Source organism: Pongo pygmaeus, chromosome X (assembly GCF_028885625.2).
Source record: "Pongo pygmaeus isolate AG05252 chromosome X, NHGRI_mPonPyg2-v2.0_pri, whole genome shotgun sequence".
Lineage (NCBI taxonomy): Eukaryota > Metazoa > Chordata > Mammalia > Primates > Hominidae > Pongo > Pongo pygmaeus.
Genome location: NC_072396.2, coordinates 55,787,977 through 55,801,501, shown reverse-complemented (window position 1 = coordinate 55,801,501; position 13,525 = coordinate 55,787,977). Strand labels below are relative to the sequence as shown.

The window sequence follows — 13,525 nt, the reverse complement described above, 5'->3', positions numbered from 1 at the left end:
CCTACTCAACCTGTACTTTTACATACGCCTAATTTATTCCATCTCAGTGACATTATTCCCCACATCTAATAATATGAAAATAAAATGACAATTCGAAAACACAAAACCCATACTATTCTTCCCCCACTTATCTCTTCTACCCTCCTCTTACCTGTCTCTCCATTAATACTAACTACAACTTAAAAATTTAGGTTAAATAAGACCAAGAGCCTTCAAAGCGTGAAGATTACACTTAATTTCTGTAACAGACCTGAGGACTGCAAGACTCTATTCTGCATCAATTGAACGCAAATCAACCGCTTTAATTAAGCTAAGCCCTTGCTAGATTGGTGGAATTCAAACCCACGAAAATTTCTTTCGTTAACAGCTAAACACCCTAATCAACTGGCTTCAATCTACTTCTCCGCCGTTGGGAGAAAAGGCGGGAGAAGCCCCGGCAGGACTGAAGCTTCTCCTTTGAATTTGCAATTCAACATGAGAAATCCCCTCAGGGCTGCTAAAAAGCAGCCCTGGCCTGTCTTTAGATTTACAGTCTAATACTTACCCAGCCATTTTACCTTTTTTTCCCCACTTATGTTCATCAATTATTGATTGTTTTCAACTAACCACAAAGACATAGGAACTCTATACCTGCTCTTCAGCACATGGGCAGGGATACTAGGCACCGCCTTAAGCCTTCTAATTCAAGCAGAATTAGGCCAACTAGGAACTCTGCTAGGGGATGATCAGATCTACAATGTTACTGTTACCACCCACACATTCATTATGATCTTCTTTCTGGTAATACCAGTCATAATTGGGGGATTCAGCAACTGATTAGTCCCTCTGATAATTGGTGCACCCAACATAGCATTCCCCCTAATAAATAATATGAGTTTCTGACTTCTTCCCCCATCTTTTCTGCTTCCACTTGCATCCTCAATAGTAGAAGCTGGCACTGGAACCAGCTGAACAGTTTATCCCCCTTTAGCAGGAAATCTAGCATATGCAGGAGTCTCTGTGGATCTGACCATCTTCTCGCTCCACTTGGCAGGTGTTTCTTCTATCTTAGGGGCCATTAACTTTATTACCACAATGACTCTTTTCTCACTAGGAAAGTATTTCTGATTACATAATTAATTATATAGCCACATAACAGCTATCACTATCATTTTTGACATCAAAACATCGAATAAGTATATATCGTGAACAGTGGCAAAAAAGGAAACAGAGATAGAGGGAAATGGAAAAGAAGAGTAAGACACATGAAGAAGACAAATATTTGTTTCTAAAAGTAAGTGTGTTTGAGGGACAACTGGCAAATGTCACAAGTTCTACAGTCTTTGTGATGTTTAGATATTCAGGTATTACAGGAATATATTAAATAATGAGTGTGTTTTTATCATATCAATAATTTCATCCATACTTTGAAAATATTAGAGTTCAAGAATGTATTCATTTTCTATTATGCCCTATATTCAAAACCTGTGTCTTGTACATATTCCATGTTCATCTTGTTCCATTTTCTTCTAGATAGTGTAAACTACTATATACTACTGGATACTTTATTCATAGCTATTTTTCAAAAGAACAAGCTTTTAAATTTATTACTTTTGGATTAGTTTGCATTTTACTAATGATTTGTATCTGTCTTTTATTCACGACCTCTTTCCTCTTCTGTTAGGTTTATTCTGTTGCTCTTTTATTATTATTTTTGCTTTTTATTATGATTTTCTTGTATCATGTAATCTGCTATCCGCTTTAATAAGATGTGCATTTAAGGCTATGATCTTCCTAAGAATGCAATTGAGGCTTGTTCAATAGGCTCCTGGAAATAGTCTGAAAACTATTTTTAATGCAAATAGTCTAATGAAATGGTTTAGCAGTGTAGAGTAAAAACATCTAGGTAATTTCTTCCCTATGCATGGAGTGTTTCCTTTAAATTCAGAAGCTCTTCTAATTAACAGTCAACAATTTGGAAAATATGTGTAAACTATGCTGAATACTCAGGAATTAGTGAGTTATGGACTTTAAACTTTAGATCCTATTAACTGACATCTCAAGACAGAAATTTATAATATGTAAGCTATGATACAGTTAGAAGTGATTCTATCATATGTGTCTTCAATCTAATTACACACAGTAGCTCATGAAGACTAACAGTAGGACAAGGAGCATGCTCACTGACCTACATGCATTCTCCCTACTTCATGGGCACAGAAACCTGTCTCCTGCCATTTTATTATTCAGATATTCAAGGCTTCACTGCTGAAAGGATTTAAACTGCAATTATTCATTAAGAGCCAGAGAATTGGTCAGGCGCTGTGGCTCACGCCTGTAATCCCAGCACTTTGGGAGGCCCAGGCGGGCAGATCACAAGGTCAGGAGATCGAGATCGTCCTGGCTAACACGGTGAAACCCCGTCTCTACTAAAAATACAAAAAATTAGCTGGGCGTGGTTGCAGGCACCTGTAGTCCCAGCTACTTGAGAGGCTGAGGCAGGAGAATGGCCTGAACCCGGGAGGCGGAGCTTGCAGTGAGCGGAGATCGCGCCACTGCACTCTAGCCTGGGTGACAGAGCGAGCCTCCATCTCAAAAAAAAAGAGCCGCAGAATTCAGAATTTGACAAAATCCAAGAACAGTCATTCAGGTCTCCATATAGAGAAACAAATATCAAGCAGAGTGGTTGTTTATTTTCTTAGGAGCAATGAAGTCTCAACTCAGATATTATAATTGGACTGAAGCTGATTGTTATGATAAACAAATCATGAAAGTTGAGTGTCTTTGTATTCTATCCAACAAAACCACAGCATGTAGAAATCAGCACTGAAATGGAATTTAATCTGATGTGCATTCACTATTTTCAGTAAGAGCAAACATGGGTGTAGAATTTATGGGATTCATCCAGAATCTCACAAATCATGGTAGAGCTGGTACTAGAATCCTCTTCAGTTCTCAGCACATTTCACACAAACTGGTATTACAAATGCACAATGTATTTGTTAAAAGCAGAAATTAAAAACTAATTCGAAAATTGTTAGCTGTTGGTTATACTCAGAAGAAAATGCTTTCATATTTGATGATTCAATATGGCTTTGACCCAATTTGTTTCTGTATCTGATAGTGTTTAAGTCTTGCAGTCAGGCATTCAGGGTCTGAACTACCTTTCAAAGAAAGTCTGTATTTGAGCTCTGTTTTTAAAGGGGCACTAATGTTCTCTGCCTTTATTATCAAAAGTATAATATTGTGGAAAACAGAAAGCACCTAATTTTGCGTCTTAATAGATAACATACCTGCTTCTGGCAGATTCTAGTTTTGGCAGAATCTTCCCCTTGACATCAGGATCATCTCTGCATTCATTCCCAGTCTTTGACTGAGACAGCTCCTGGAGATCAGCTTCCAGGTCAGACACTTAAAAGTGCAAAAATTATCGACTGAAGCAGACAAACATAAAATATAAATAAGGAAATTACAATATTCTTTTCCTCAGCATTATGAAATAAAAGCCTGTAGGCTAGTGTCATAACAAATGTGATGCAAAAATGTTACAATTTCGTTTTCTCGTATTATGAAGTCTTATTTTATTTTATGTATTTAATTGTTTTTTGAGACAGGGTCTCACTCTGTCCAGGCTGCAGTGCAGTGGTACCACCTCGGCCCACTGCAGGCCCAACCTTCTGGGCTCAACAGATCCTCCTGTCTCAGCCTCATGAGTAGCTGAGCCTGTAGGTGAATGCCACCACAAAGGATAATTTTTGTATTTTTTAGTAGAGATGGAGTTTCCCCAGGTTGCCCAGGCTGGCCTCAAACTCCCAGGCTCAAGGGATCTGCCGGCCTTGGCCTCCCAATGTTTTGGGATTATATACATGAGGCACTGGTCCTGGCCTGAAATCTTATTTTAAATGACAATCTAAGGATAAATCACACTACACCTACATTTTCCATATGTTAGTTATCATTGTGTATTATGAATAGCAAGTATCAACTATCTAAGAAATCTGAAGTCTGCCACATAAATAGCATTTTAATCATAACTTAAATGTAATTTTCTGAAAGTTTACATCAATGTATTGGCTGGCCTATGACAAGTCATACAGTTGTGACACCCATCCCTTGTTGAAGTAACCTGAAAATTTTCTGGTAAAATTAATTGAAGTTATGCTTAGGTCCAAAGGCCCTACATGTAACTTTCCATAGATGAATCTCATTGAGAATGAAGTACCAACAACAACAGCAAAATCACTGTCCTGCAGTGAGAGTACAGGAAGTTGAGTGCAAATAAATAACTGGGTATATACCCAAAGGATTATAAATCATTCTGCTATAAAGACACATGCACTCATATGTTTATTGCAGCACTATTCACAATAGCAAAGACTCAGAACCAACCTAAATGCCCATTAATGATAGACTGGATAAAGAAAATGTGGCACATATACACCATGGAATACTACACAGCCATAAAAAGGGATGAGTTCATGTCCTTTGCAGGAACATGGATGAAGCTGGAAACCATCATTCTCAGCAAACTAACACAGGAAAAGAAAATCAAACACTGCGTGTTCTCACTCATAAGTAGGAGTTGAACAATGAGAACACATGGACACAGGGAGGGGAAAATCACACACCAGGGCCTGTCCGGGGCTGGTGGGGGTAGGGGAGGGAGAACATTAGGAGAAATACCCAATGTAGACTATGGGTTGATGGGTGCAGCAAACTACCATGGCATGTGTATACCTCTATAACAAACCTGCACATTCTGCACATACATCCCAGAACTTAAAGTATAATTTAAAATAAATAAATAAACAAACCAGCATTGTGGACAGTCATATTCTGGAAACCCCTTAACAGTGAATTGCTAAATAATCCATGGCCCAAATTCTGTCAGTGTTTACCTTGAAAATGCTACCCGTTGAGGAAACAATTTCTGTTTCATGATAAACTTACGGCACTTTAAGTTTTCTAATTATAAAAGTGTTTAAACAACTTTTAAAAGCCTCTCAAAATCATACTAATATAGCTATCCATATGCCAGTGTCCTGAATTATCCAACTTTTACCAAACATACTGTCAAAAACACCAATGAAAGGAAACAGTGGCTGTCATTCATTGAGCTCTTTTCTGGAGTTTCTATCCTGCTTCACTGAACTGTGTTTTGTCCTGAGCCAATAATGAAGTACCTTATAGTACAGCCATATTTGAGTATTACGCATCTTAAGCAAAACCAGTCACTTTCTCTTACAACATAGATGATAGGAAGAACATAAACCTTGAAACGAAATATGAATTCTGTCTCCATGACTCAAGTGTTCTTTGGTAAACCTCAACCCATGAGCCTCAGTTTTCTTATTTATAAAATGGGGTTAACATCCCTATGCAAATGGGCTTTACTCAGGGTGTTACAAAGTAGGGTGACTTGGCACTCTACGTGCTATTAAAGGGTGCATACAACACTGTGAACACCACGGTTGAGAAGATGATATAACATTCTAAGAAGATCAAATTACACTAGTGAAATAATGTACATTTTCTTACACCAAATCGTTTCAAAAATCAAGTTTTGTTGGAATGCAGAGCCCCTCCCATTCGAACCTCCAGGGTGGAGTTGAGAAGTTGCAACACAGCACTGGGTGCTCCTCACTGGACACCTCTACCAGGCACTCTACAGACCTCAAGGCCGTGGTCACCTAAGTCCTAATTTAGCAAGGACGGTATTTGCAAGCATATAAAGTAGATCTCAAAGAAAAAGAGAAGATTCATTTTATCCAGAGACTGCACAAGACTGCAAACCATACTCTTCACTTTTCCAGCCAACTTTCAGCAAATGTTTGAGATCCTTTCCTAATGTTTTCTTTCCTCCTGTTACTGGTCATGGTATAATGTGTGATGCACACATAGGCCTCCTCCCCTTCCCACAGACATCTTTCATTCCCTTCCCAGCACCTTGAATCTCAGCTGCACCCTGTTCTTCTTCTCTTTCCTGACTAGGTGTAGGATCCCGACTTTCAGTTGGTGGTTCCTCTTCTTGAGACTCTTCATGACTGGGCTCCTGGGACCAGCAGGGGTGAGTGTGTGCAAATACACTCACATACATCTCAATAATATAAGTATACAGAATACATAGATACTTCTGATCATAAGTCTAAGACGTTTCTCCAACACTATTTCATATTCTTAATGTTTCATAAAGTTACCCTTCCCACAGAGAGTTTACTCTAAGACAGTTACCCTCAAGGGCTTTGGAAGCCGTTTTAATCTGTCTTGGTACAGATGTGTGCAATCAGTTATCAATAAGCATGAGAAGGAAGTCATGGGCAAAAACCGGGGAACAGAAGATCATCCATCCAGACAAAACCAGAATATAATCCTCTTGGATTAGTCTGTCCTTCATGAGATGCCATGATCATTTTTTATCAGCATGGAAGACCTTTACCAGTGTGTGTATACTATTTCAACAACACTATCACAAAAATAACTTTCTGCTAATAGAAAACATTGAATGTTAAGGCACTCACAAGCAGAGGCACAGTCAGCTCAGAAGGTCATAAACTTCATCTTGGTATAGGCCTATATGTTGATCTTCCTTGGCACCTCATATTTCACTCTGCAAACAGAATATGGTGATTGGGAAAATGCACTTGAGAGGATAGCTATATTTAGCCACTTCTATGGACAAATGTTAACTTGTAATTTTTTTAAAATTTGGAAAAACTTTGAAAGTAAGTCCCAGGGCAAGTGTGTGTGTATGTCTTCTGAATCGTATGCTTGCAAAGCTACTTATGTTGGTCAAGCTAGCACAGCAATGTCTTAAGGCTCCTGGCAAAGACGCAGGAAATTTCTGATGAGGTTTTTGGTGTCACAATTGGACTCTCCATCATGGAGACATTTAGGAAAATACAGCTAGAGAATTAAAATCTGAGTGACAACGGCTTTTCTGACACACCCATTTGCTAGGCCCATTTGCCCCCTAAAATCAAGTTTTGTTGGAATGCAGAGCCCGGCCCATTCGAACCTCCACGGTGGAGTTCAGAAATTGCGACACAGCGCTGGGTGCGCCTCACAGGCCACCTCTGCCGGGCACTCTACAGACCTCAGGGCTGTGGTCACCAGCCCGCAGCATTCCCAGTTTCTAGGCTCCTTCCTTACCACGCACTTTGTCCCTTCCCATCCCTTCCCATCCACCCAGACTTCCCACCTAGGAGTCTGGAATCTGTCCTCTGTTGGGGGTTCCAGATGCTTCCAGGACTCAGATACCTCCAACAGCAACCCCAGCAGTTGCCCCATCTCCACCTGACCCCCCTCCACTCCGTGGCCCTCCTTCCTCCCTAGTTGTGGCCCTGCCAAGACCAGAAGGCCCATGGCCGTGGTGCCGCATGAGAACTACGACCTTGAGGCACTTCTACCTCTGAGCCAGGGACCACGCTGCCTGACCCATTCAGAAGCTTGCTGGCTCCTCCTCACACTCATTCTCACTCCACCTCCCGGGAGGACTGCCCTGCGGACCCACCCGCTACGTTTCAGTAGGGGAGAAAGAGTCCAGACAGCAGGAAAGCGACCCTCACACCCTCTCAGCCCCATAGCTGTTGCGGGAAGTCAGGGATCCCAAACACAGGGACCGGCTGAAGCCATGGTAGAAGAACGTGGATTGTGAAGATTTTATGGACATTTATTAGTTCCCCAAATTAATACTTTTGTAATTTCTTATGCCTGTCTTTACTGCAATCTCTAAACATAAATTGTAAAGATTTCATGGACACTTATCACTTCCCCAATCAATACCCTTGTGATTTCCTATGCCTGTCTTTACTTTAATCTCTTAATCCTGTCAGCCAAGAAGGATGTATATCGTCTCATGACCCTGTAATAATTGCGTTAACTACACAAATTGTACAGCATGTGTGTTTGAGCAATATGAAATGTGGGCACCCTGAAAAAAGAACAGAATAACAGCAATTGTTCAGGGAATAAGAGAGATAACCTTAAACTCTGACCGCCGGTGAGCCAGGCAGAACAGAGCCATATTTCTCTTCTTTCTAAAGCAAATGGGAGAAATATCGCTGAATTCTTTTTCTCAGCATGGAACGTCCCTGAGAAAGAGAATGCACACCTAGGGGTAGGTCTCTGAACTGGACCCCCTGGGGCGCACCTATCTCTTATGGTTGAGATTGCAGAGGTGAAATAAACTGCAGTCTCCCATAGTGCTCTCAGGCTTATTAGGAAGAGGGAATTCCTGCCTAATAAATTTTGGTCAGACCAGTTGATCTCAAAACCCTATCTCCTTATAAGATGTTATCAATGACAATAGTGTCCCCGAAACTTCATTAGCAATTTTAATTTCGCCTCGGTCCTGTGGTCCTATGATCTTGCCCTGCCTCCACTTGCCTTGTGATATTCTATTACCCTGTTAAGTACTTGATGTCTGTCACCCACACCTATTCGCACACTCCCTCCCCCTTTTGAAAATCCCTAATAAAAACTTGCTGGTTTTTGTGGCTTGTGGGGCATCACAGATCCTACCAACGTGTGATGTCTCCCCCAGACGCCCAGCTTTAAAATTTCTCTCTTTTGTACTCTGTCCCTTTATTTCTCAAGCCAGCCAATGCTTAGGAAAATCGAAAAGAACCTACATGATTATTGGGGCAGGTCCCCCGATACATAGCGTTTGCAATGTGCTGCAGAGGGGTCGACCAGAAGCCTAGTGAACATGCGCACTGAGGCGGCCACCCAAGAAGCATGTGCAGTGAGATCTGACTTTGTCTTTTGGGCTGAGTTGCCCCTCCTTGTCCCGTCACGTCCAGTCCTCCTCTCCTTCCCAGGTCCCCACTAAGGAGGTTGGAATCCATCCTCTGTGGGTGGATTCATATGCTTAGGGCCTCAAAGACCTCAAATAGTGTACCGCTTCACAACTCACTCCAAGTGCAGCTGACCCTCCTCCCCTCTAGGGCCCTCCTTCCTCCCTTGTCTGGGCCTCCCATGACAACAAGGCCATGGCAGCATCACTGCCTTTTAGTAGAAGGATGACCACCTTGCAACCCTTTTCTCTACGTGGCCATGGATCCAGTCGCCTGATGCACGCAAAGACCACCCGCCCCTCCTCACACTCACTCCTCCTTCAACTTCTGGGAGGGCTGATCTGCAGACCTACCGGCTGGATCCTAGTTGGCAAGAATGAAAGAAGTCACCATCTGTTGCCAGGCCCAGTGGCTCACGCCTGTAATCCTAGCACTTTGGGAGACTGAGGCAGGTGGATTACCTGAGCTCATGAGTTCCAGACCAGCCTGGGCAACACGTTGAAACCTCGTCTCTACTAAAATACAAAAAATTAGCAGGGCGTGGCGGCATGCACTTGTATTCCCAGCCACTCGGGAGGCTGAGGAAGGAGAATTGCTAGAACCTGGGAGGCAGAGTTTGCAGTGAGCCGAGACCACGCCACTGCATGCCAGCCTGGACAACAGAGCGAGAGTCCACCTTAAAAAAAAAAAAAAAAAGTCACCATCTGTCAGGGCTCTGCAGGGACAGGAGACAGACACCAACGCACATGGGCAACAAAGGACTTGCCCAGCAAGGGGCATGCACACTATTAAGTCACATACATGCAGGGCCAGACAGGGTTTTCCTGCTGTCCCCAGACTCACATCCACAGGGTCTCAGGAACATAAAGAAAGAGACTTGAGAGATCTTTTTGTTTTGTTTTGTTTTGTCTCTTGCCAACCATTCTCATGCATCCAGAAACTTTGGGAACAGACAGTCCCACATCACCCTTAGTGGAAGACGTATCTCAGAAAGACCTTTTGTGAAAGAACTAAATTATTTTCATATCTATATTTATAAATGCTTTTCTTCAGACAGGATGTCTCTCAGTTACCCAGGCTGGAGGGCAAGTGGCATGGCCATACCTCACTGCAACCTCGATCTCCCGGGCTCAAGCAATCCTCAAGACACAGTCCCCCTGAGTGGCTGGTACTACAGGTGTGGACACCACACCTGGGCAATTGATTGATTTATTTCTTTAGGCAGTGGTTTCACTATGTTGCTCAGGCTGGTCTTGAATTCCTGGGCTCAAGTGATCCTCCCACCTTGGCCAATTTTTATACATGCTTTGATTAATCAATTTTTATTTGGTTCTGTGTTTTCTGTCATGCTTGCAATGAGTTTAACTAAATTCTAATGCAGACTAAATAAATACACACCTGTTTACTATTTTTAGGTTGTGTTATTGCACATTTAAGTCTCTGGAATAGTAACAGATTTACATGAATATAACTGTAGGTCATTCAGGCAGTGTATAGTTCAGAAATCTCCATAGATGTTGATGGTAGGATCTAGGCTCAGTCTACTGTGACATGATGCACAGCAGTGGTGACTATGCTCATCATAAACTGTACTCCCCAAATAGCAGCCAAATAACCTGTTCATAAGACAGCTCTGACATTATTTGCATAACACTGTAAGGTAGAACACTACCTCAAAAGAGCCACTAGTATGTCAGATATGGACTGGCTTTAGGCATATTTATTCTGATTTTGAAATCTGGTGTAAAGTGGGTCTTTTAAAGTCAGGGACAGTTTTGTTAGAATTGGGTAGGAATCATAATGATCTAGGATTGATGGAGCCAACAAGACAAGGATTTTTAGACTAAGGCTTCAAAGAGTTTTGGGATTGAAAAACGTCATTTGACACTTTTTATTGAGGAGTTGATGGATCTTTCAGGCAGTTGCTGAAACAACAGTAAAGTTCTTTGCAACGTTTATTTTCCTAGGCAAGAGATTCCTGTGTTAGTAAACTTATGTTGATGAAGCTAGTGGAGTATAAACTCACACTAATGTAGACAGTAAGCTGTGTGCATGATTCCTGTTGTCTTTACTTTTATATTACTTAGCAGTTTAATGTGGGAAATAGTACATGAAAAGGAAGCAAGGAAGGGGGCCGTGATCAGACGTAGCTTTTTGTAAGTAAATTAGAACATAGTGTTGAGCTGACTCCTATATATTCCATCCAGCTGGGCTTCCCTTAAGGAAATACCTTGAGTAGGAAAAGAGAGGTTTCTCAATTTCTCTGTCTCTAAAAAGCAGCTTGAGTAGGAATTGTGGTTCTTCAAGGTGTTTGTTTAGATGAAGTCTCACTCTGTCACCCAGGTTGGAATGCAGTGGCACAATCTCGGCTCACTACAACCTCTGCCTCCCAGGTTCAAGTGATTCTCCTGCCTTGGCCTCCCAAGTAGCTGGGACTACAGGCATGCGCTACCACTCCCAGCTAATTTTTGTATTTTTAGTAGAGATGGGGTTTCACCATGTTGGCCAGGCTGGTCTCAAACTCCTGACCTCGTGATCCACCCACCTTGGCCTCCCAAAGTGCTGGGATTACAGGCATGAGCCACTGCGCCTGGACCTTGTTTTTGTTTTCATTTTTGTTTTGTTTTGTTTTGTTTTGTTTGGAGTAAGAGCAGTCATAATCCTGACCTAATATTAAGTGTATCTTTTATCTTTCATGTTAATTTCAGTTTTTAGTATAGTGCACTCAGAAGTTCTCAAAGAATGGAAGATAGTGATTTCTGGATTTAGACTTTCTGTGAGCAACTAATTAACACATGATCAAAGTCATGGCATCAGATGGCTGCATGGTTGTTCTTCACTGAGACCTGGATTTTAATGATTGCTGAGTAGCCGCACTCCAGCTTCAAAGGGCAGTGTTTAACCTCATGCCAAATTTAAGCTTCTTCCCACCATTCTTGTGGGAGATAACCCTTGACCAGCTGGATGGGTTCAAAGAATGATAATTTTAAAGAACTGAGATAAAATAATTGGTAAATAGTATCCATTGCATACAAAATATACAAATACACGGCACACCCACATATACATACTTATATTTATTTGTGTACTGAAGTATATACAAACTGTGTATTTCTCATGCATTGTAATAAAAGAGTTTGAAGGTCACTACCTTAGAGATTATGAGACAAAATGTTTAGAGGCCCTTTCTTTAGCCATCTGTGAAGATGATGGATTAAGACTTGCTCAGAATAAATTCACTGTTGTCTGTAGCTTTCTACATAATGCTTTAAGTAGCTCTCAGTGATGTTTAAATTGGTCAATTTTATTGTGGGCATTTGACCCTTAGCAAACTCATTTGTGAACTCCTGAGTTGGTGAGAAAAAGTCTGATTAGTGGTAGGGTTTTAGTTCCTACCATGTGTTTCTGCAGCTACAGGGTGTGTTCATGCATGTGCTTCTGTACTCGTCTGATGGTGCTTTGATGTGTTCCCTTTCATTTCCCCCCTTTATTATTGACTGTCTCTTATGGTTCCTATTATGTACTTTATTAGCATCTAGTGACAATGCCATCTGTGGTATTCGGATTTGATCCGTTTTACACATATTCCAAAATATTTTCAAGCATGAATATTTATTCTTACCAACTTTCCTGTAAGTACTCGGAGGAGTCCAATGCAATTAAATATGCATATTTGATGTTACATCTTACTGGGCAATAATTCTACTGCATTTATAATCAGACTAACAGTCGTTACACTTGAGGTATATGTCACCATCATGCTTACATAAATGACACATTGACCAAGACATAGAATGAAAGATTCTGAGATATTGACATTTTTTTTAAATGACCTTGAGAAATACACAATCATGGAATACTTGGAAAAATCATCCCTTTGAAACTGATGCAGGATAGACCAGCCCCAAAATTGAAGCTTAGCCTGAGAGGGCTCTTGGCTTTTCCCAGGAGAGATTTCAAGTGTGAGCTGGTAGTGTCAGACAGCAATCTTTTATTGAATGGAACTGCTCCTTGCAGAGCAGGGCTAACTCATAGGCACTACACTCAGAGTCACCAACCTATGGGGTCTTTGCAAACGCATTTCTATTGACTTATACCCACTTTCAATTATATGTACATTAAGGGCAGGTTAATGCAAGTTGAGGGGCGAGACATTTAGAACTTTCTATGAAAGGGGGTAATTTCCAGGCCATTGCCATGGGAAGCTGTTGTAACTTCCAGGTCATTGCCATGGCACTTGTAAACTGTGATGGTGCTGGTGGCAGTGTCTCAGGCTAATAAGCAATAAGGGCAATTAGGGATCACCCTTGTGGCCATCTGCTGGTTTCTGCCAGTTTATCCACTTTATTCTGTCTGAATCAGATTCTGTTTTAGTCAGCAGGGTTATGACCAGAAACAAGTCCTGCCAGTCTCCTACCTCAGATATATGTTTCTGTATCATTTAAGCCCTGGGACAAGTTTCTCAGACTGAAAACATGGTTTGGTAAAGCTGGATGCTTTCTTAAGGGGATAGGGTAAGATCAGAAAATAATCCATACTTTTCAGTCTGTGAGTAAATAAATTAAATAATGGATGAAAATGTATTTCTTAATGTGATGCAGAATAGTAGATATTAGATTAATACAGGGTCATGAATTTTTCTTTAACAGGCTTGGCAATAAATATTTTAGTCTTTGTGGGCCACATAGATTATGTGGCATATTGTGTTTTTTAAAAATAAGAGTTTAAAATGTAAAAAAAAAAAAGTCCTT

At 41.1% G+C, this 13,525-nt stretch overlaps 1 protein-coding gene across 1 annotated transcript; it reads right to left on the bottom strand.

Annotated features, from left to right (window-relative positions):
• Positions 1-3,288: 3,288 nt before the first annotated feature.
• On the bottom strand, positions 3,289-7,357 carry LOC129024092 (X antigen family member 1-like). Its single transcript, XM_054471054.1, has 3 exons — positions 7,278-7,357; positions 5,926-6,031; positions 3,289-3,390 (listed from the first exon to the last, which is right to left on the bottom strand). The coding sequence occupies exons 1-3, from the start codon at positions 7,355-7,357 to the stop codon at positions 3,289-3,291; spliced, it is 288 nt and encodes a 95-aa protein (XP_054327029.1).
• Positions 7,358-13,525: the final 6,168 nt, after the last annotated feature.

Bases quoted from the DNA above. Each gene is read 5' to 3' on its own strand.
- LOC129024092 (XM_054471054.1), bottom strand. From the start codon at position 7,357: ATGCGGCACCACGGCCATGGGCCTTCTGGTCTTGGCAGGGCCACAACT. The intron at 6,032-7,277 runs GTCAGGTGGAGA...TGCTGGTCCCAG, and splicing joins GGGCCACGGAGTGGAGGGGG to GAGCCCAGTCATGAAGAGTC. The intron at 3,391-5,925 runs GTGCTGGGAAGG...TGCACTTTTAAG, and splicing joins GGGTGCAGCTGAGATTCAAG to TGTCTGACCTGGAAGCTGAT.